Below are 23203 nucleotides of genomic sequence, written 5' to 3' on the forward strand. Positions count from 1 at the left end.
TTCTTAGCAAAATTGTTTCATTTTATTTCCATTTGTACTTAGAAATGTAGTTAACAAGTATTACAACTTGTAAATTAAATAAGTTTATAGCTACTTAACATTTCAATAAAATTAAAATAAACAAATGAGTCTTGCTTTATTTACATGGGAAAGACAAAACAAAATGCGCTTTTAAAAGGGGGCTGGAAACTAGTCGGAATGTAGGCTATCTCTTTTATTATTTTTTGACTATGTAGGGTTGCCGAGCCGGGAAAAATTTCTGAACTTTTAAACAGGGTCTAGCACCAAGTCAAAATAAATGTAGTCTTTTGATGAGTGAAATCTGTTTGCGAAATGCACAGATTTTTCCCGCCAAAAGACTTAGTTTATTTTTGACTCGCTAAGAGACTCCATTTAAAAGCGCAGCCTTTTTTCCCGCGAAAAGACTTCGTTTTTTTTTTCTTAATTAATCGGTCCCTTTTATAAGCGCAAAAAATTTCCCGCCCAAAGACTTAGATTTCTTTTTTTTCGCCAAAGTACTTGACGCTTTTTACTCTTGCCGGATGTCTTGGAGGCTTTATTCCGCGATCTCGTTTCTGTTTCTCGTAATTTGGATCGCTAAAAATGTCCAGTAAGCGTGTTATTTCTTCATTGTACAAGGATTTAGCACGGAAAAAATCAATGGTAGAAATCCTTATTAGGAAACTTCAATGGAGATTTTGATAGTGCGATACATTTTCTTCACTCCTGCAAGAGAAGAGACCAACATTAGAAATATAGCAATAGCCAACAGACGATTGGCAATGAGCTTTATCAGCAATAATACATAACAGTTAAGAGTTCCAGGTGGTAGAACATAACCTGACAATGTATTCAAATGTAATATTTTTGGCTCAGAAATTATCACACGATAGATTGTTCAGTTAACGATTTGTTTACTAAAGTTTAAAGTTTTCACTCAGCCTTCAATTTTAGGTGTGCTTTTCTTACAATTCCACGCCAAAAATCGCGACAAAATAAAATTTAGCGTGCAACAATACATAAATTCAACGCCTACACAATTCAGCTGGATTTTTAATAATTGAACGCGTATATAACACCGATGCAACAACATTACAGTGTTCATTTAATGGTATTCACAAAAAAAGTATCAGATAAAAAACTGTCTAGTTTCGAAATTCGCGGCCAAAAAAATACCGGCCCTATTTTAAGTATTTGACATCTTGAATTTTCAACATTCATTTCCCAGGAGAAGGAAGTAGTCTAACCGTAATCAATACCCCCTGTGTCCCTCTTTAACCCTCTCTCGACAGGGCAGGGTAGGTTACCCGGTGATCGTGGGAGAGTCGCATCTTTCTTTTGGTTAAGGCAAATTTAATAGAACGTGTTATTATAATTAAACTATTACGAAGCAATTTCAATAGCTATATATAAAAAAAATTACACTTTTCAACAGATACCATTTGAGTCCATCGAACGTTCGATGCGCAAACTCCATGCCGAACTTGCACAATGTTTGTTCGTCGAAATGGAAGGTTTTTTCGTAAAATTTGCTTCGGTGATAGAACAAAGTTAAAGAAGAAAATTAGTCCTCTTTTACAGCAAACAATAAACGAACAAGATTACAGCAGAACAAAATAAGTAATTCCGAGAGTTCAATGATACTCACCTTTGGGTACACAGAGCAGTCATAAATTTTAAAACGATCCTTAATAAGCCCTGAAACGACAGAAAAAAATACATGTAAATTTAGATTCCCTGAGTGCGATAAGAGTTTAAGATTGGGGTGAACCAGGGCTACGCAGTACTCGGGCTGAAATTAGAAGTGCATGTCTGTTCTGGAGAGGGTGTATGTTCAGAATGAAAAATATTAAACCCTGAAATATAATAACCACTTGTGCTTGCTTGTTCTAAATCAAAAATTTATAATAGCTCTTTCGCGAGTAAACTAGTTTTTCCACAGCTGCGTTACACTGTAGCGAGTCACATACAGTAATGCAGAGCTCTGAGTAGTTTCTCCTTCGACTGAATATACAACGTCGCGTATGTGATAAACGACGAGAGAATACAAACATTTACCCATTTAACAGTGGTTTCTATAAACTACCAACCTGAAAAACTCCCACCAAGTCAACAGCCATAACCAGAGCGAGCGAAGGGCTAAAACAAGTCTCCAGAATTCAACACGCGTGTCTGTCACCACAAAGTGCGCGTAAAATCTCCCCTTTAACTTGAATTTTGCTCCAAACATCGATACCTGAACACGCGGCATATCTGCCGTTTTGTCCGGACGTAGCAGTCTTCTGTTTTACCAGGGTATTGTAGCAAGCTTTTCCATTTCCGAAGCGATTACATAAACGGAGCAAGAACCAGCGAAGGCGATGGCAAACTGAACTTGTGATGAATAATTAGCAGCGACAGCACACGCGCTTTGAATAATTTGCAATTTAAATTAAAACCAAGATCATTTTCGCGTCAATTTTCAGTCACATAACTAAAAATGGTCTCGTTCAGTCCATAAGTCTCAGACGACTTTAAGGTTGCCGTCCACAATAACAATAGAAGAATTTAGTGACAAAGCAATAAAATGTGTAAACCATGTTTTTTTTGTTAATTTCTTAATTTCTTTATTTTTTTTCCAATACGTAGTAGGCTTAATGTAGGGGATCTCGCCGTTTTGTTGTTTTTCGTTTGACGTGAGATTCTGCGGCCTCGCTAATTTTTGTTCTGGACAATTACGCCTTTCACAACGATTTCAGAAAGAAAGTTGTTACTGTTCATGTTGTCTTGTTTTAAGAAATGTACGGAAACTATGCAAAGCATCATCAATTTATTAAACTATTCTTTGTTGTGTAAAACTATTTTTCACTGCTCTGTCAAATTCAAACCCGAGGGACAAAAACCTAAATGAAAAGTAACAAAACCGAAATCAAAGTTCAAGCCAATTCTTGAATAGCTTTATCTAGGTTTACACCAATAAGCCACCCGGCACCTAAGGTGTATTTTGTAAGTAACTTAAACCATCAGATTTTAAATAACGGAGTCGTAATCAGAAGCGAAAAGTGATGCGATCTAGTGAAAATTAAACCAACGGAGTCGGAAGCAGAACAACCATTCTGCTTGTAACTCCGTCGATTACGATCCAATGAAAACTAGATTATCGGAGTCGAAAACAGTAGCGGAAGAATAAACTAATCACAATGTTCGATTCCGGGCTTTGTGATTGGGGATGGTTCTTCAGCTTCTGCTTTCGAATCCTACAATCTATAACTTTCACTGGATCATAAGCGACGGGGTAGTAATACGGAATCAGAAGAAATGGAAACATTCTGATTCTCCCGACTGCGATTCCGTCGAGCTTATGACTCCGCTTACGACTCCGATGTTTGATTTTCACCACGTCATAAGCTCTCTTACGACTCCGACTACGACTAAGACTCTGACTCCGTCGCTAGTGAAAACTAGCCTTTAACAAGAGGTACGTATTTTTGGATCCAGTGTATGTTTTTAAGTCATATTCCAGAGTTTGCCTGGTCAGCTAAAATCCTCTATCAACGGTCTCGAACTTGCTATTTAATTCTCTTCTTGGGATTTTTGTAGGAAACCAAAGTTTCACGTGACTCGCCCAGAATATTAATCCAATTGTTGGCGATCCATTTTTCGCCCTTGATGATATCGCATCCTCCATGATAGCTCATCTGATCTAGCCCCCCGTACCATCCAGTATTGGCGTCACGTAAGTGATTGTACCACATAATTGCTGTTCCTTTTCGTGGCTTTACAAACAAGTTGGCTTTGTGGCAATGCCTGCTCAAATCACAGCGGAATTTCGTGATCTTTGCCCAGTCCTGAAGGAACGAAGCACAATATCATTTTATATTGGTAGTGCTAACATAATCCACATTACATTGGATATTGCAACCCACATCTAACGACCGCGCCAGGCCTGTTCCTAAATAAGGAATACATGTGATTTAATGAACTTGCGCATGGCCGCCATAGACATCACTTTTCAAAATTCCCTGATAAGATACAATTTCCCCGACTAAATAAATACAAAATGTCAGACAAAGTAGTTACTTCTAGCGTGAACTTACAGCCTTCCTTTCTACTCGTTCATGAAGACCAGAATGTTTTCATCAAATTTTCCTTCTTCATTGAGAAAAAAACATCGTTGAGATCACAACCTTCAATGCCGTGTTAAATTATTTCAATTTTCCCTGAATTTTGCCCCAAATGTCAATTTTCACTGATTCAATTCTAAATTCCCTGACTTTTCCCTAACGGTGAAGAATTCCGTTTTTTTTCCTGATCATTTCCTGACCTGTGGCAACCCTGTCGCGTTATATAATTCACAAGCATTTAAGACCTAAACAGTTCGTTCTAGACACTGGTACAAAAACAAAACTGAGATTTTTTTCAAGTTTGTTACTAAGTAATGGAGTTTTTGTACTGTACCTCGGTACTAAACGTTGCGTTATCAGCAACTGGAAATGCAGTCTCGCCTCCTTCTTCCACGTCGTTTAGAAAGTACAGTACAGTGATATATCTACAATGAAAGAAACGGAATCGAGTTTACTAGCCTGCGAGAAGGCTCACCTTTGAGTCACACCCACGAGCGAAGAGTGAATCGGCGAGCGAAGCGATTTGGCGGGGAGGAGTCTGGTGCGGAAGAGGCCAGAGTTCTCCGCGCTTACTTCAGTTCATCACTTTGTGAGAAGATAGATGCCTACACAATTTTTCAGGCTGACGGCCTACGGTTACACACCCCGCTCCGAGAATATGTGGAGAAATCATCTGGCAAACAGGGTAATCATCTTACGATTTTAAAGATTCTTCAGTTCACAAAAAATCCTAGAAAATTTAACTCCGTGATAAGTGGTTTAAGTGGAAGCTCTTGGGATGGCTTTTGTCCTCTGCAGAAGGGAACAAGAACTAGGTAAGAGGGGAAAAAGTAGTCAGGGGATAAAGACGCGCCAGTTCCCCCCTCCCCCCTCCCCCCTCACCCCCATCGCAATCTCCTCCCACCCTTTCCTACAAGAGAACAGCCCTTTCATGGAAAAGTTGAGTGATACTTTATAAAACTAGTAACTATTTTAATTCTATTATTAAAATCTGCTTTTCAGTGGACTAAAAGTACCTGCAAAGACGGCAGTGACGCCTGTCTCGGAAAACACAACAAGGAACCCTTGGGTCGACGTCTTGTGAGTCATGGTGACAGTGATAATGTCCCTCGGGATGATAATGAACAACCTAAAAGTAAATATGTCAATACATCATACAATTAAGCAATCAATCAGTTATTCAATCAATTCATAATCAACCAATCAGTCCGTCGCTCAGCCCGCCAAACACCTACTCGCACCATCAGTCGATCGGTTAGAATGGTGTCTGACGAATCAATGAAGAAATCTGCTACGCCACTCTAAACAATCAATCAACCAACCAATCAATTGACATTCAGTCGGTCGGTCGGTCGGTCGGTCGGTCGGTCGGTCAGTCAGTCAGTCAGTCATGTAAGTGGTGGTTCATTTACTCCTTTCATTTATTCACTAAACTAAAAACTCAATAGGTCTGTCTATTTTAAAACAATTAGAGGTTTCTATCGAAAATCAATAGGAAGATTGATGAGCTCCCAGTGCCGTCATTCGACGATTACTGTGTAGTTAATCGAATTGCGCGTTTACAGTCAGTAAGTCAGTGGGTGATGCCAATAATAATTTAGTCGGTCACCCAGTTACGTTATATAACTAATTCACCCATCAGTCAGTCAATCAATCAATCAAACAATCAATCAATCAATCAAAAATTGAGTTATTTAGCCAGGTAACGTTACGTTCATGTCTTTTAACATCCTCTTTCACTTCGGACACAGTCTAGTGGCCGCTGCGCAGAGGTGTTCATTCAGAGCAAGCTATGATGTGGAAACTTTCCGCTAGGCATTTCAGTCTTGTGTTTGATCACAATATATTCTCACCTGAAGTTCCTCGCTTTCTTCTACAACTGCCCTGGGAAGCTTTGTTAAAGCTGCCACTCTGAAAAGGAATATTTTGATTAAAACTCTTAATTTAATTTATTAAGGTAAAGCGTTCCCCTGCACCCAGCTCGCGCACTATATTACTTCTGTGCCCGCTACGAATGCGCATGCTGGGTAATTAAGTGAATGGCTTAATTAAATGGTAAAGCAGGGCTTGTAAGTAAGCTAGGTAACTTCGAGATGGAGAAATGCTCCGCACCCAGAAGTTAAACGTTTAATATGGCCTAAAGACCCGAAGCAACAGACCTTTCCCGCATTAAGTAAGCTAGGTAACTACGACAACGATGTGATATGTAATATAATGTGATATAAGGCGCGAGATAAGAGAGTCACGCTCAAGGAAAATGAGTAATTACCCTCCCAGCACATGTGAAAACAAAGGCACGCAACAGAAACCAGTTGATCTGGACCCAGAATCAACACGAACTTTTAACTGGGATAGAGCGATTCTCAATTGAGTGTCGAAAGCAATTAGACAATTACTTTGGTTTTAGTTTTGGTTTTACTACGGTTTGAGATTGGCTGAGTAGTCTAATTGGTAAGTAATTGGTTTGCTTTTGGTTTTATGACACTCAATTGAAAACCGCTCTAATTCAGGGCCAATACAAAGTGTTAAATCCTGTGGCTTATAACCCACAATAATTCTAGAATACCTTCATTTATCGAAAGCCTAAACCTAGTGTGGATACAAAGGATGCTTGTAATACAGTAAATGGTAGTTCGACTGGTGCGATTGTCCATTTAAGTACAGTCCTCGAAAAGGACTGTCATTTTTGCCTTTCGCAAACCCGATCGGAAATCTCCATCATGGATCGATTGTCTGTCCTTTACTCCGAAGATGACTTCCTTTCAGCTTTTGGACATTTCAATCACCAACAACAGTCTTTTCGGGACTATCAATTCACACCAGCCCCTTTAGCCCCTTACTAAGCGAGTATGAATAAGAGCTATGCACGTGCTGTTGCATCGTTTCTCCTTTTCCCATGGTAGCCTGAAAGGGTGCCTAATGCCCTAGTCAGATTACTGGCGTTCAGGCTGCTATCCTTTGGGTCGCGTTCCTTCCAATTCTTTTGTTTCTCCTTTAGCGTGTGTCTTTATCCTCGGTATTTTATTCTGTTTTGCCACTAAATGACTGGCAGCTTTTGGATATTTTATTCACGCCCTTCTCTCTCTCAATTGCCTAGCCCTTCGCCTTAAGTTTTGGGTGGCTAGGATTTTCTACTGGGTTCAAGTTTTGGGTTTTGCTTTCGAGTATTGGCCATAGACCTTTCCCGCATTCTACTTCAGTGCGTTCGAACAACAGCTCCAGAGCGAGGTTAGGGTGGACATTTTCATACATTTTTATACATTGCTGTGTCTTTTTGTCCACCCTGATATCGACTCGAAGCAATTGTTTGTTGGAAATAATGCGAGAAAGGTCTGTTGCTTCGGGTCTTTAGGCCATATTAAACGTTTAACTTCTGGGTGCGGAGCATTTCTCCATCTCTTATTCTGCGAACGTGAAAGGGACTGTCGCGAACAATATGTTATCCCCACCTAGACAGACAGCTTATGTCAGTTTAACCAAAAAATATTTATACTTGTCATTCAGGCCTTTGATTTTTCGATGGTCCAGCCATGTTTGCCTGCTGTTTCGGCTTTTGACACGAGGTAGCTTCTTTGCCATGCTGTGAAGACTGGTCATTATTCTGTGGGTCGTTACTGCCAGAAACTCCTTCAAGTCCATAACCCCTTTAAAACAAAATACACCTGTAGTTAATTACTGAGGAGATTGCAAGAAATCTTGGCCACACACTTTATCTTTGCTCATTAGCTCTTGACTACGGATTGTTTGTAAATAAATAAACTACACAGAAATGAAAACACTAAATTTATTAATTTTTAAGAAACAGAAAACATGTACCGTGTTTCTATCGAGTTGTAAGAACACTAGTGGAAGTCTGGGAGAACGAGAAATGCTGTGGGAACACGAGTCGACAGGCGAGTGTTTGCACAGCTTTTCCGAGTTCTTCCAAACTCAGCTAGTTCCACGAGTGTGTTGGCCTCATCAACTATCACTTCAAAGAAATCTTGAGCTCATAATCTAATTGTTAAGTAAAAACACGACTTCAACCATTCAGCGCAGGTATTTTCTTTGAACTAGTTTCTAAAAGAAGACAACGTAAGTAAAAAGCAGGAGCAAAACTTTTACTCGCCATCGTTATTCTTGTCTACTTTGAGCTTAGCAAACCTGCAAATATTAAAATAAGGGAATTTTAGGGCGAATGCGCCACATCATGACAAAAAGGTAAGCAATGACATTGGTGGTTTCAGTGGAGATGTTGGTTGTAGTGATGCGTGATTTTGGTGGTGATGACACGGTCGTAGAGGTGGCGGAGACTGTTGTATTGGTAATGGTAGTTGTGGTTCCGGGGTGGAGGGGTCATGGCTTTCAGTGGTGGTGATGTAGCTTGTTGTGGTGGTGATGGTAGCCGTTGTCGTTAACAACGTTGGAGGGTAGCAAAGAGAGGTGGGGAGGGTGTGTTCCCGTTTCTGGGGTTATGGGGTCGAGTTTCAACAAAACTCCCGAATCACACATACTATTACCTACAGTTAACAACGGCTTACTTTTTCATAAATTCACGCATCGTGTATGTGTTTTAGTTGCTTTCCGCACATCACACACCATAACGTATCACGCATAAACCCTCACATCACATCACGCATCACATCACGTATCACGAATAAACCCTTTGCCACCCTGTTGGTGGCCAAAGTGGTGGTGATGATAATTTCAGTGTAAAGAATCACTCACATCTTGTCGACGTCTTCTTCAGAGAAATATAAATCACTGAGGTCAACAAGATTATGCATCACCTATTAAATATAAGGCAAGAATAAACCCATCTGCTTATGTAAAATAATATTTTAACTACTTATTAACCGAGAGTGAGGTCTTTACGGGAAAATCTTAAATGAGACCCTGTCGTATTGACCGAGCGATAGCGAGGTCAATATGGCAAAGTCGAAGTTTGAGATTTTCCCGTAAAGACCGAACGTTCGAGGTTAATAACTTGTTTATTATATGGCTTTTTGAATTGTTTTTGTAGGCCCGTAATCGGCCCGTGGACGTTACGGGAGAATAATGCCCTAGAATTAGCCAACCAGAGCGCGCGTTATATCCACGACAAACACGAGCCATATAACAATGTAGAAAACCGGTTGTCATAAAGAGGACCTAAAAGATACCGAAAAGAATTCAGTGTTACTCTATACTGAAATATCTAATAGCTATAGTAAACATATTTCTTAAAAATAAGATCTCTAAACCCTCCACCATAGGAGCGTAAACAACGGCAGATTTACAGCACTGCAAACCAGCATATTTTCCCTTTGGTATACCAAGTTCTTCTCTATTATACGCATACTGATGGTTCAAGGTATCAGCTCTACTTTCTTAAAAGGATACTACTACCAAATGAAATACACTCTTTTTTTTTTTTATGTCCCTTTTCCCGCCCAGGCTGAATATTCTAGCTTATTTTTCTGCCAAATTTAGACTGAAAACATTCTTGTGAATATTCTTAGATTTTATTGTATTACCAAATTTTCAAAACACAAAATTGTATTGTTTTCAAAATCTCGGCCTCGGATTAATTCTTAAAATATTCTTAAAATTTAGCCTCGATATTCTTTTAAAATATATTCTTATATATATATATAAAGAATGTAATGACAGACACGAGGCGTCGAAGTTAATCAGTTGCGATCAAAAATTCCCGACTTAGGCTTGAAAACTGACTGACTGAAGCAAGGAGATGATAAAGAACTGTTACTATTTTTTCAGATCTGGGGCCCGTTTCTCGAAGGTACCGAAAAGTTTTCGCGCCCAGAAAGACGTAGCAAAATCCGAAACCTTATGATTACAGAGCTGTTTTATTCAAGTAGTCTTAATATGAAGAGAGGTTCTCTTCATATAAGAAGTTTCAGGCGCTCACACCTCTCTGTTTTTAGATAAAGATTAATTAAAAATGGCTTTGCGGACCCAAAAAGTTTCCGGGGCTTTCGAGAAACGGGCCCCAGGTGTGAACCTCGTTTTACAGAAGTGTAGGACTACGACTTTTAAATTAATATGCCTTCAGGCGACCACAGATATTTGCTTTCTGTACAAATTGTGGCCAGTCGGTCCTTCAAACTGAATTAAATGACGAATTAAGGTAGGTTAAGTTTTTGGTGAAAATAAAAGATTTTTTGTACTGGAACCAAACTGATTTACTTTTCCTTCAGAAGTACAGCAAGCGCATGTAGTTAGTTACTTTTCATGGAGAATGGAAAAACGTGTCAATACAAATAACACGATATTAAGCTTATCTGTTAATGCCATCAATTCACAGTCAGGGGTCATGTAAACATTAAAATACGTTCTCTTTCACGTTTTTTTTTTTTTTCCGTAGTTGACTGAACAAGCACGTGTACACAGTTCACGCGCTTGTTCGCTGGTGTTTTAAACAACATTGACGCTTTAAACTGAAGTAAATTCTGCATCAAAAAGAAAGAGAGAAGCCTATATTTTATACAATCAAAAAGGTCTGCATACGAGCCGAGTGGCCCATCAGGTCGGAGCTTATCCCGGGTTCTGTGGCCCGAAGTGACTAGGAGTATTTCTACTCCCCTCTGGATGGGCTGCCACCAAAACCATTACATTCGCCGGTATCTATTTATACTCCTGGGTGGAGAGAGGCACTGTGACAGTTGAGTTTCTCGCCCAAGAACATAGCACAGTAGTTCGAATCAAAACCACTCGTTCCGGAGACGAGCGCACTAACCATGAGGTCATCCCGCCACATATTTCATACAATAACTGTCAAGTTTATCGCACGCTCATTAGCTAACTTCCAGTTTCAAATAGAAGGTCAGACACAAAGAAAGGGTACGGATCATCGCTCGCGGATCTTTCACAGCTTAGCGTCGTTAGTTCTAGCGCTCGCTATCAGAGATCAAGCGACAAATCCCACTAGACAAAACTCTTTTTAAGAGAAAAATCACAGAAAGTCATCCAAAGAAAATGTATCAAAATCGTCTTCGTCTTTTAATTCACGTTGCTTTCAACTGTAAAGCGAAAAAACTCAGTTTCTGTTTTCTTTTGTTGCGTTTAAAGTACTTTCCAAGTGGACTAAACTTGGTGATAATTCAGCGAGTTTTAAAGAATCTCCTAACGAAATTTTTCGTGAGTTATAGACATTCTTTTCTGCATTTTATTTTGGAGTGATTGTACGTAGATTGAAGGTTATGACGCAGTACATTCCGGGATCGTTTCAGTTCGCTGAATTAAAGTCAGGCTTCCCTGCACTTTCCCAGGGAAAATGCAGACTTGATATTTTGGAACATATTGACGTCAGTTCTTAATGCGTCTGCTCTGTAATTGATCTTAATTTGGACACAGTATCGTCTGCCAAGTAGTCCGTGGATTCAGTCGCCCACCGTCGCGCCTCGTAGTTCCATACTTACTTTAATTTAAAGTCAGGGGTCATTAAAATACTATAGGACGTTTTCTTGCACATGTTTACTTTCGTAACACGTGTACAAAGTTGATGTGCTTGTTCTTTAGTGTTTTATACAACGGTGACATTTTAAAACTGAAGTAAATTCTGCATCAGAAAGAAATAGAGAAAGCTATATTTCATAATATAAGAAAACTGCCTACGAGCCAAGTGGTCCATTAGGCCGGAGTTTATTCCGGGTTTTGTGGTCCGAAGAGACTAGGAGTATTTCTAATCCCCCTTGAATGGGCTGCTACTCCGTTGCAAGGTTACCCACCACCATTAAATTCGCTGGTACCCATTTATACACCTGGCTGAAGAGAGGCACTGTGAGAGTAAAGTATCTTGCCCAAGAACATGACACAGTGGCTCGAACCAAACCCGCTCTATCCGGCGACGGCGAGCGCACTAACCATGAAGTTGCCCCGCCTCATATTTCATACAATAACTGTCGACTTCATCGAACGCTCATTGGCTAACTTCCAGTATCAAATAGAACGAGAGACATAAAGAAAGGGTACGGATCATCGCTCGCGGAACTTTTAATTTTCGCCAAAATATTCACAGGTTAGCGTCGTTAGTTCTCGTTATCAAGCGACAAATCACAACTAAACGGAACTCCATTTAAGAGCAAAATCACAGAAAATCATCCAAACAAAATGTATCAAAGTCGTCTTCGTCTTTTAATCCATGTTGCTTTCAACTGTAAAGCAAAAAAACCGCACTTTCTGTTTTTTATTTTTTATTTTTTATTTTTTACTTTATTTTTTTTTTGTCATTGTTGTTGTGTTCAAAGGACTTTCCAAGTGGAGTGAACTTAGATACAATTCAGCGGGTTTTAAAGAACCTCCTAACGAAATAAACTAGGCTAGTGGTTGGTTACAGAAATTCTTTTGTACATTGTAGTTTGGAATAACTATACGTAGCTTGAAAGTTATGACGCCCTACGTGTCGTGATCGTTTCAGTTCCCTGAAATGAAGTCAGGCTTCCTTGCACTTTCCTAGGGAAAATATAGACTTGATATTTCGGAACATATTGACGTCAGTTTTTAATGCGTCTGCTCTATAATTGATCTTAAATTGTGACATAGTATCGTCTGCCAAGTAGGCCGTGGATTCAGTCGCCCACGCGCCTCGTAGTTCCATATTTACTTTAATTTAAAGTCAGGGGTAATTTCAATAATATGGGTAGTACATTCTCTCACACGTTTTTTTTCTTAGTTGACTAAACAAGCACGTGTACACGGTAAAAGTGCTTTTTCATTGGTGTTTTATACAACAGTGACATTTTAAAACTGAAGTATATTCTGCACCAGAAAGAAATAGAGAAGGCTATATTTCATACAATAAGAAAAGTGCCTACGAGCCAAGTAGGCCATCAGGCCGGAGTTTATCCCGGTTTCTGTAACCCGAAGTGGCTAGAAGTATTTCTACTCCCCCCTGGATGGGATGCTAGTCCATTGCAAGGTTACCCACCAGCATAAAATTCATCATTTATACACCTGGGTGGAGAGAGGCACTGTAGTAGTAAAGCGTTTTGCCCAAGAACACAACACAGTGGCTCGAACCAAAACCGCTCTATCCGGCGACGAGCGCACTAACCATGAGGTTGCCCCGCCTCATATTTCATACAATAACTGCCAAGTTCATCGCACGCTCATTGGCTAACTTCCAGTGTCAAATAGAACGACAGACATAAAGAAAGTGTACGGATCATCGCTCGCGGAACTTTTAATTTTCGCCAAAATATTCACAGTTTAGCGTCGTTAGTTCTTGTTATCAAGCGACAAATCACAATTAAACGGGACTCCTTTTAAGAGAAACATCACAGAAAATCATCCAAAGTAGTCTTCGTCTTTTAATTCATGTTGCTTTCAACTGTAAAGCAAAAAGTCTCACTTTCTGTTTCTTTTTTGTTTTGTTTTTTTGTTATTGTTGTGTTCAAAGTACTTCCCAAGTGGACTGAACTTGGTTACAATTCAGCGGGTTTTATTTTGGAGTAATTGTAGGTAGTTTGAAAGTTATAACGCCGTACATTCCGAGATAATTTCAGTTCGCTGAAATAAAGACAGGCTTCCTTGCACTTTCCCAGGGAAAATATAGACTTGATATTTTGGAACATATTGACGTCAGTTTTTAATGCATCCGTTCTGTAATTAATCTTAAATTGTGACATATTATCGTCTGCCAAGTAGACCATGGATTCAGTCGCCCACGCGCCTCGTAGTTCCATACTTTAATTCATAGTCAGGGTTCAGTTCAATAATACAGTACGTTCTCTTGCACATGTTTTCTTTCGTAGTTGACTGAACAAGCACGTGTACACGGTTCATGTGCTTGTTCTCTAGTGTTTTACGCAACAGTGACATTTTAAAACTGAAGTAAATTCTGCATCAGAAAGAAACAGAGAAGGCTCTATTTCATACAATAAGAAAAAAGCCTCCATATGGGCCAAGTGGCCCATCAGGCCGGAGGTTATCTCAGTTTCTGTAGCCCGAAGTGACTAGAAGTATTTCTACTCCCCCCTTGATGGGATGCTAGTCCATTGCAAGGTTACCCACCAGCATAAAATTCATCACTTATACACCTGGGTGGAGAGAGACAATGTGAGAGTAAAGGTTGTTGCAGAACAACATAACCCCATGGCACGAACCAAACCCGCTCTATCCGGAGAGAACGCACTAACCATGAGGTCGCCCCGCCTCATATTTCATACAATAACTGTCCAATTTATCACACGCTGGCTAACTTCAAGTGTCAAATACAAGGACAGACACAAAGAAAGGGTACGGATGATCGCTCGCGGATCTTGAAATTTTGGCCAAAATATTCACAGTTGAGCGTCATTAGTGCTCGTTATTAAGCGACAAATAACAACTAAACAGGACTCCTTTAAGAGGAAATCATCAGAGAAATTCATACAGAGAAAATGTATCAAAATCGTCTTCAATGACTTTTTCAATTCACGCTGCATGCAGCTGCAAAGCGAAAAATGTCACTTTCTATTTTCGTTTAAAACCCATTACCCGCTGATAATTTCAGTTCATAAAGGATAAAGGTTAACCCGAGTAACTGCATTGTGACTAATATATAGACAACAGATGCAAGGAAAATTAGCGATGTTATATTTTGGTGTTATTCTATACCATCTTTAGATTCAAAGAGGCATACAAAGTGCGCGATTTAAATACAAGAAGGTGGTAATTATCATTAATAAACATGTGAAAAACAGAAACAAAGACGATATACTCAGGAGAAAAGACATAATTCTCTGCTGGATTTTAAGCCATTGTTTCAAGCAGCAGTCACTGAGTCACGGCAAAATGCTGCGGGCCCCTAGCGCGGGAAAACACCGCGCCGAGTTCTGATTGGTTCAAAAGCGAACCCTGTGTGGGCTGACTAGATAGGGCATGTTAGGGGAGTTTTGAAAAGGTTCTTAGAAATCTCTACAAGTGCAATTAAACCAAGGGAAATCATTAACTTTTTTACACAATAACTTTGACAGTGAATCGAGAACCACTTCATACGGATATCCGGACATCTTTTGACTAATATAGTACATAAGATAACACCCTGTAACAACTGAAGTGTATGCTAATTGCTGTACTTAATTTACAACCCGATACAGACACAGATAAGGATTAAGTGCGAGCAAAGATAATTTACATTTTCATAATCGAGTTAAACGAGTGATATTCCTTCCTTTCTAAACGAAATAAAAATCATTTTCTTCCTGTTTCTGTTAAGATATAGAATGACTCGTGAAAGATTGGGAAAACTCGAAAAAGCTGTGGAAACACTCACTTGATGCTCGTATTCCCACGGTATTTCTCATTCTCCCAAACTTCCACTCGTTTTTCTATAACTCGATCAATTAAATAACGTCAGAGGTCACGTTGTTGTTCACGCGTATTTCACGCAGTTGACAACACGAACACGTGTAACCGTGACCCTTTTAGCCTGTAATGTTTTGGACTTGTTTTTAAACAATATCAATTTCGCAATGTTGGTACTGCTTCAGGCTAAATTTTGTGAAATATTTGTACTTTATCTTTATCTTGCCATGTTCAATTTGTCATAATTTTGATAGTTCTCACCGGGACGGGAGTAAATTCCGCAACTGGAGTAAACGCTATTAAAATCATATAGGACTTCAAGATCAGTGTTGAAAAAAACAATCATAAGTCGAGTAAATAACAAGCAATACACCTGAATTGAACCCTTCGGGCGAAATAAAATATTTATTTTCATACCGAAGCGTCAGTATTGCATGTACTCAGCCATTGCGGGTAAAAAAACGTTTATGAAATAAAATTCAATATTGAACCATGCAGTAATGTTTCAAATGAAGTGTCTTAATTTATTATCTTTATTTATCATATATAATACCCAATATATGATATGAGTTGATATGTTTAATTCAGTGGTTCCCGGCGAATATTAACCTCTTCTTAAGTAAACATAACAGACTCCAAACCCACAGAAATTTCCACTGAAACGCCCTCCAATCAATTATGATTGCTTTCAAGTTTGTAAACAAACACTACATAACTTGAGGCTGTTCCAAAATGGTCAATGGATATCACACTTTTCAAGTTCAAATGTTAACTGTACATAATACCAATTTATGTTTCGCTGTCTTTGACAACATCCTGTTTTGAATTAGGCTATATGACGTTGGTGATTACATGTTATCTGCGATTATATGACTGATTTTACACGAAAAATAAACACACAGAATATAATATATCACATGGAATAAAAATGACGATTTCAGTAAAGGAAAACTGATCCACTTTTTCTTTTGGCTGTTTACAGTATCTGTTTGGTTCAAATAACGTTGTGTTATTGTAAGGAGATTACATACTGGATGGTAATCTGTTTCCCGTCTTACGACCATATCTACTACCATAAACCCAGCTGAAGACAGTCTCATGTTTTAAGACGAAAAAGTCTTCTTCGCCATCCGTTAAAACCGAATGGCTTCGCGATGGTATACTGGAACACGGATAGCTTGATAGAGAATCGCAGAAAGATTTTTCTTCCCAGCTGTCCGTTTCTGTTTTGCGCGCTTTACCCAATCTTGGTAAAAAAGTGTCCTCATCGTCTTTGTAAAATGTTCCCACATGACTCACTTTCTCCTTGTTCTCTGTACATTGACATTCTCCACATGGATCACTCCACGATCTATATTTTCTCTCACATTGTTTGTTCAGACTGACAACACCGTTCATTTTCTTTTTCGGTGCATTTTCGACAACCAGCTTTGGAAATCTTGAGCTGTTTTGGGAGTTGCCAAAAGGATTGGCAGTTCTATAAAATCCAGGGTCTGAAATCTTTCGGGAAAGTCGCCGCGAATTGGTAGAGTATGTCTTTTTGCTGTCAAACTGGCTCTGTACCAAGGAGGCTTCATGTCTCTTCTCCACCTGAGAAAGCTTTCTAACAATCTTTCTGTTCAAGCTCATGATCTTAGTTTGGACTCTTAATGACAGAGAGAAAAAAAAAAGAAACGTTGTTGCAACAACGAACAGTGTGCGTGAATGCAACAACGCACGTTTCGTCTACACTAATATATGGACCCAATTAAGTCAGTCAACTAAAACTACCAATAAGAAACTACGCTTAACGCTCTGGGGCAAATTGCTTGACCCCGTTGATCAAAAACAGTGTCAAACGTCTGCTAGAGGAAGGCGATGATTATAAACTTGTTCAAGCATTGCTTGAACTGACCCTAAAGGAATGAGAGATATTTGTCGCTACTGACGTCTCCCATGTAATGACGTCCACGGAACTGACGCTATCAGTTGTTTCGGTATGAAGATAAATGCAGTTATCGAATGCACAGTTTCCAAGGGCCACAACTGTCACGATGAAACACCAATTCAAGATTCCTCAAGGTATTGCAGATTGCAAACAATATTTACTGAACCACGATCAAGTTGAGTTGTAAGACACGATAGTATTCAATGGGGGCAGTTATTGAACTGATTCCTTTGATAATTAAAAAGGTAATTAACTTTTTCAATTAGCACACTTAACAACCAAGTCTACGTTTACTTATTTAAAAAAAAAATCCAATAAAAACAAGGGACCACCGTGCCACTCTTCGCCCTACAAGGCCTTAAGTTCTGCTACGGTTGAGGCTCGGCGAGGAAATTTCAAAGCGAACGCCGAGAATTAAAGGTAATGTACCTACCACTTCACTTCACTGACACTATTCGGCTGTGAACACAACATATTATTGGTTAATTCAAATACGATCACACACACCGCCTGGTTGTGAAGATACCTTGCAATAGGCTTGAAAGCAGGTTTTGAAAGATATTGCACCAGAAGATATAATCAATGCCGGAGTACTAAGTTTACTGACATAATAATTCCGTACCTTAACATTCCGAAAACAGGGAGGAAGGGGTTCCAAGCCCATTTTTGTGTTCCAGCCTTGAAAGTGCAAGGATTAATTTTTAATGCCAAAAGCATCTTTTAGCTGAAAATGGACTTGATGAAAGGAACCACTGAAATAAAGTCGGCAGAGCACATCAGAAGAGTTTCTAATTAGGGTCACACGCGTAGGCAATGTTGTACCTATATGTGTTGCAGAGAGCCCGAGTCGCTAAATAGGTCAACGATATCACAAATTCCAGATGTAACTTTTCTTTAAAATTACATGTATGCTCTGATCATGGCTTCAAGGTATGGAAAGGCAGCAGAAAACTCGAGACGTGGACCGGAATGATGAAATCCTAGCGGTTGAGGTAGACATCACTGAGGGTAGATAAATAAATAAATAAATTACAATATTTAGATAGGAAGACACATCAGCCTTAGCTGGTTTTCATGCGGGTTCCCGTCTGTCCTGCTCGAATGGCAATTTGGAGATGTTGGTTTTTGTGGAGGAAGGAAAACCGGGAAACCCGGGAAACCCTGAGAAAAACCCTCGGAGCAAGGCGAGAACCAACATCAAACTCAACCCACATTTAACACCCGACCGCATCGGTGGAAGAAGAGCGCTCTCACCACTGTGCCATCCCTGCTCCCTCTTAGACCGCATAGTTCCAAAAACCTAAATGTTATATTGGGCCACATGATAATCACAAGACGCCCTGTTCCAAGGCGGCAGAAATACCTGCTTCGATAACGTGCAAAATGTCATTTGGAGAGTCCAGAGTGTGACTGCGGTTTGTTCCATGCTAGCAATACGTCAAACTAGGCAACCTTCCGTGGCACATCGCTTCAGAGAACACACCTTTCTAAAACAGTAACTTTCTGAAGTACGTACATTGTCTCCTAGCATCTGGAAAGTAAATCCTCATTTCACCTCATTGGGGTCAAACTCACCCTTAGAAAGAGTGGGCATTGGAGGTACCTAAGCAAATGGCCTTTTTTTGTTCGCCGGACAAGGTCTGAAAGACCTCCAAGAAAATTCATTAGGTCTTTAGCTAAACCTGTATCAGCCTCTTTAATTTTGACACGAGATGAGAATGCAAGGTACCTGTCTGTTTACAGCTAGACGGGCCAGTGTCTCGAGCAGTCTGCATGCAAGCCAAGTAGCTCATCACGCCGAAGCTTATCCCGGTTCCTGCAGCATGAAGCGACTAATAATATCTCTACTTCCCCCTGGATGGGATACTAGTCTATCGAAGGGTTAGCCCCAGCATTAAATTCGGCGGTACCTATTTGTACACCTAAGTGAAGAGAGGCACTGTGGGAGTACAGCGTCTGGCCCAAGAACACAACACAATGTCCCCGGTCAGGGCTCGAACTCACTAACCTTGGAGAGCACTGACCATAAGGCCACCGCCCTCCCCTATTGAAATAGAGCCTTCTCTACTTCTTTCTGATGGAGAATTTATTTCAGTTTTAAAATGACAATGTAGTAGGAAACACTACATAGCGAACAAGCACATAAACCGTGTACACGTGTTTGTTCAGTCAACTACGAAAGAAACACGTGAGAGCGAACGTACTATATCATTTTTACATAAATTGATAACATCAGCTGATCGCTCAAGGTCAATATCGTGTAATTTGTAATGATACGTTTTTTTTTTTTCCGATTCTCGGTCAAATGTAACTGCTCTTGCTGAGCTTTCAAAGAAAAAGTAAGTCAGTTTAGCTCCATTAATCCCAGAATTAAACTCGCCGGCACCCATTTGTACAGCTTGGTGAAGAGAGGCTCTGTAAGAGTTAGTGTCTTGCCCAAGAACACAACACAACGTCCCGGCTAGGGCTCGAACCCACACCGCTCGATCCGGACTCGAGCGCACTGACCATAACGGCCATCGCGCGTCCAATGTTTCGAACAGATACGGCAAATTTTTGCCAGGCTGCCAATAGCAACGAGGATCAACGAATAGAACCAACTGATTCATATTTAATTCAATGGAGGACGAGATACGAAATCTGGTCGTTATTGCGGTTGCAGAGGTGCATCCTATCTAACATGAAAATCTAACTTGAAAAAGATGAATAAAATCGCCATATTTGAGACGTAGCCACATCAGCCCCATCTGCTTTTTATGTTGAGTGTTCTAGCCATCATGGCCGACTTGGATTTCGAAATGTTGTCTAGTATAAAAACTGACGTGTTTCAGAGGGAATTCGAGCGCTGATAAAAGCCGTCATTGAACACTTGGAAATTACGAAAATTTCAATATGATATCGATGACGTGATGTTTGATATCATGTTTGACCCGATTTGTTGGTGTATGATTGAAACTTCTTTAGATCTTCCTCGTAAGCCTTCGGCAATCTGTGGTTACCTCGGAACGTGGTCGGAAATCGTCAAAAACGACGTTATTAGAATGTTTATATCATAAACAACATAGCATATGGTTGCTTGTAGATATGGAATTTCTCATCTCGTGTTCATCTTCAAGTTCAACACCAGAAGAAAAATTCTATATCTATGCGCGCCCATGAATTATTCTCTATTTTTCGTTTAGAGAAGAAAATCGGAGTATCCGGAGAAAACCTTCCGAAAGTAGCACTAAGGCTACGTTCACACTTGCTACCCAGTGTCTGAACACAACACTATTTAGTGCCAGAGCTCAGGCATCAAGTGTGAACACAGTCTAAAAAAAGCTGCCAAGCGGCGAGAGTACCAAGGGCGTTACTCTGGGAACGTTACTGGAATCGTGACACAAATGCATTGGACAGTGTTAAACAACAAGCTGTTTACCACGGCCTCGTTTAATCTCTGATTCTCAGTTCATCTTCCGTACTTACCTCAACTTTATCAATAACGCCATCACTGTTGTAGTCCCAGCTGTGAAATGTTTTCTCATTGGTTGGCTCGATGTTGATTCCCGTTTCGGGGTCTTGGACTTCACTGGTGTCCAGTCCTTCTATTGAAGCCAGACTGATTATTTTCTGGCATTCCTCGTCAGTTAAAAAGTTAGGTATTTCTGGAAAAATAAAAAATAACAAGTAAAAGGCATAGAAAAAAGCAGACACTATTTTTCTTAGAATATATTTCATAAGAATATCGAGGCTGAAATACTGGACATTTTCGGAACATTTTAAGAATAAACCCGAGGCTGGGATTTTGAAAAGAATATAATTTTGCATGTTGAAAATTTCGTAAATACAATACAATTGTGTTTTTTACTAAACGGCAAAACTAGCCAAAAAACAACAAACTCAGCACTAGCCATATATTTGATGCTGATAGCATTTCTGAAAGATGTCAAGTGTGTCACTTCAGCTTATTGGCTGCAGTCTAGCTCCAAAATTACTTCAACACCATCAGTGTCATGATAGGCCGGATAATATGACATTTTATTGGTATAGTCCACTTTGTGTTCCTTTATCTAGTCTAAGAATATTCACAAGAATATTTTTAGCCTTAAATCGGCAGAAAAATAAGAATATTCAGCCTGGGCCAGAAAAAACAGTCTTCTTATAAGAAAAATATTAAACTTAAAACAACCACGTACAACTTTGGCAAAAACAGGAAACAAATATTATACACCCCAAAGAAATATGTTATTTACATGTTAAGCCAATTTAGCTAGCATAAAACATTACAGACCAAAGAATCTTAAATAAGAAGTTGTCTTACCAAATACAGGTGGCTTAAGGCTAAGTGTTGTTATTTCATAAATCTTTCCAGGGCTTAACTGTCTTTTTTGTACATGACCAACCTAAAACAAACAAATGATGACTATAAATCAAGTTACCATATATACTCAGAAATAAAGAAACCCAAGCGACCGAAAAAGACAATGAATGCATACACGAAGATACAGTACATAGTATATGACTCTATAGGAAGCAGATCGACAAACAAATTCATGTGAGGAAAACTTGTTTTCTTTTATCATCTTTTCAGAATTTCACTCACACGACACTTATGTTTCGTTAATTGCGTTATGAGGTGGGCTGGAAACAACTTTCTCTGAAATTTACTAAAGATTATGTTACTTAATGAGTCACGCTATAGAAAATTGGCTTTGACATTAGCTAACATTCCATATTTAGCATTCACTATTTTTCATTCACGTTCATGTTTGCATTTAAACGCAGATTTAAGCTTTATGTAGTCTTGCTGGAGGCCTACGATCTCCCAAGCAAAGACTATTAAAAGTTTCCTGATCTGTACGTCCGAAACATATAAATAATAGAATGTACAAACTATGGTATCCACGCGGAATACGATGAATGCAAGTTTCACTCCGTGATAACTTGTAATTTTGACTCAGGGATTTACACACAGAAGATAGAATTGTAGATTATCATTAGAAGATATCAATACATGTCTGGGTTCGAAGCAACTGAGCATATAAGCAAGAAGTAGAAACAGTATTTAACATAATATTAAATACAATACACTCGACACGTCATTCGGAGTTTAACTCACTGCTAACAGCTGAAATTTAATCACCGTTCATAGAATATTAATTGTAAAGCTTTCCCTCACTCACCTTTACGCCATTTAGTCGAGGAAGAACTTGAAAATCAGTGTTTATGTCATTTCTCTTGTCGACTTTAGATCCTGTTGATTCTCGAGAGTCACCCGTTGTCGCTTTGTCTAGCTTCTTTTCAATTTTATATCCATTCTTGTAGTAAACAGCCACGCATATGGCGATTAAAGCGGTCGCGGCGACTGCTAGAGCTGTTGTTGGAAGAGATGATTTGGAATCCTTCTTCACTGCTTTTTGCTTTGATCGCTCCTTCGAGAGCTTTTTGTTTTCCACACGTGGTGGAGCCATGGTTGATCTTTAATGGCTTCCTACTGGCAACTTGTCGATTTCACCGCAGCGAACCAATACATTAGAATTAGCATATATCATTTGTAAACAAAATTTCACACACCACTAACTGGGCTGTCCTACGGCAATGCAACAAATGCAGCATTTGTGGAAAAATATGCTAGACAGATCATACTGGATCCAAGGGGTTTTTTTTACTATAAAATGGTAACAGGAAGATCTCTGAGATTTCGTCTTGCAATATGTTCACGCAAATTAGTATCGTGTGACAAAGCTGCCTGTCACGCTTTCCTGTTATTATCCACTTGATTAAATTGCTTCTCTAGCAGCTTCAAATCCTTGTAACCAAGCAACGTTTGTTACCTTTAGAAATGTAAAGTTTAGACACAGAAGACTAGTTGAGAGAAGTTTTGAATTATTTTTATTTTTTTTATCTTTTTTTTTATTTATTTATT

At 39.4% G+C, this 23203-nt stretch overlaps 1 protein-coding gene across 1 annotated transcript in view; it reads right to left on the reverse strand.

Moving 5' to 3' along the window:
* Positions 1 to 23203, reverse strand: part of LOC145467047 (transmembrane prolyl 4-hydroxylase-like) — a 23886-nt gene continuing 683 nt past the window's right edge. Inside the window, exons 2-13 of the mRNA XM_081450567.1 lie at positions 22461 to 22778; positions 21599 to 21680; positions 20764 to 20942; positions 8811 to 8872; positions 8212 to 8246; positions 7597 to 7747; positions 5957 to 6014; positions 5120 to 5232; positions 4438 to 4528; positions 2091 to 3827; positions 1649 to 1698; positions 1 to 726 (exon numbers count right to left, since the gene is read on the reverse strand). Coding sequence (XP_081306693.1) covers positions 3549 to 3827; positions 4438 to 4528; positions 5120 to 5232; positions 5957 to 6014; positions 7597 to 7747; positions 8212 to 8246; positions 8811 to 8872; positions 20764 to 20942; positions 21599 to 21680; positions 22461 to 22748 — 1338 coding nt within the window. The 5' untranslated portion in view covers positions 22749 to 22778 and the 3' untranslated portion in view covers positions 1 to 726; positions 1649 to 1698; positions 2091 to 3548. The remainder of the gene's footprint in view (positions 727 to 1648; positions 1699 to 2090; positions 3828 to 4437; positions 4529 to 5119; positions 5233 to 5956; positions 6015 to 7596; positions 7748 to 8211; positions 8247 to 8810; positions 8873 to 20763; positions 20943 to 21598; positions 21681 to 22460; positions 22779 to 23203) is intronic.

This window comes from Orbicella franksi, chromosome 14, assembly GCF_964199315.1.
Source record: "Orbicella franksi chromosome 14, jaOrbFran1.1, whole genome shotgun sequence".
NCBI lineage: Eukaryota > Metazoa > Cnidaria > Anthozoa > Scleractinia > Merulinidae > Orbicella > Orbicella franksi.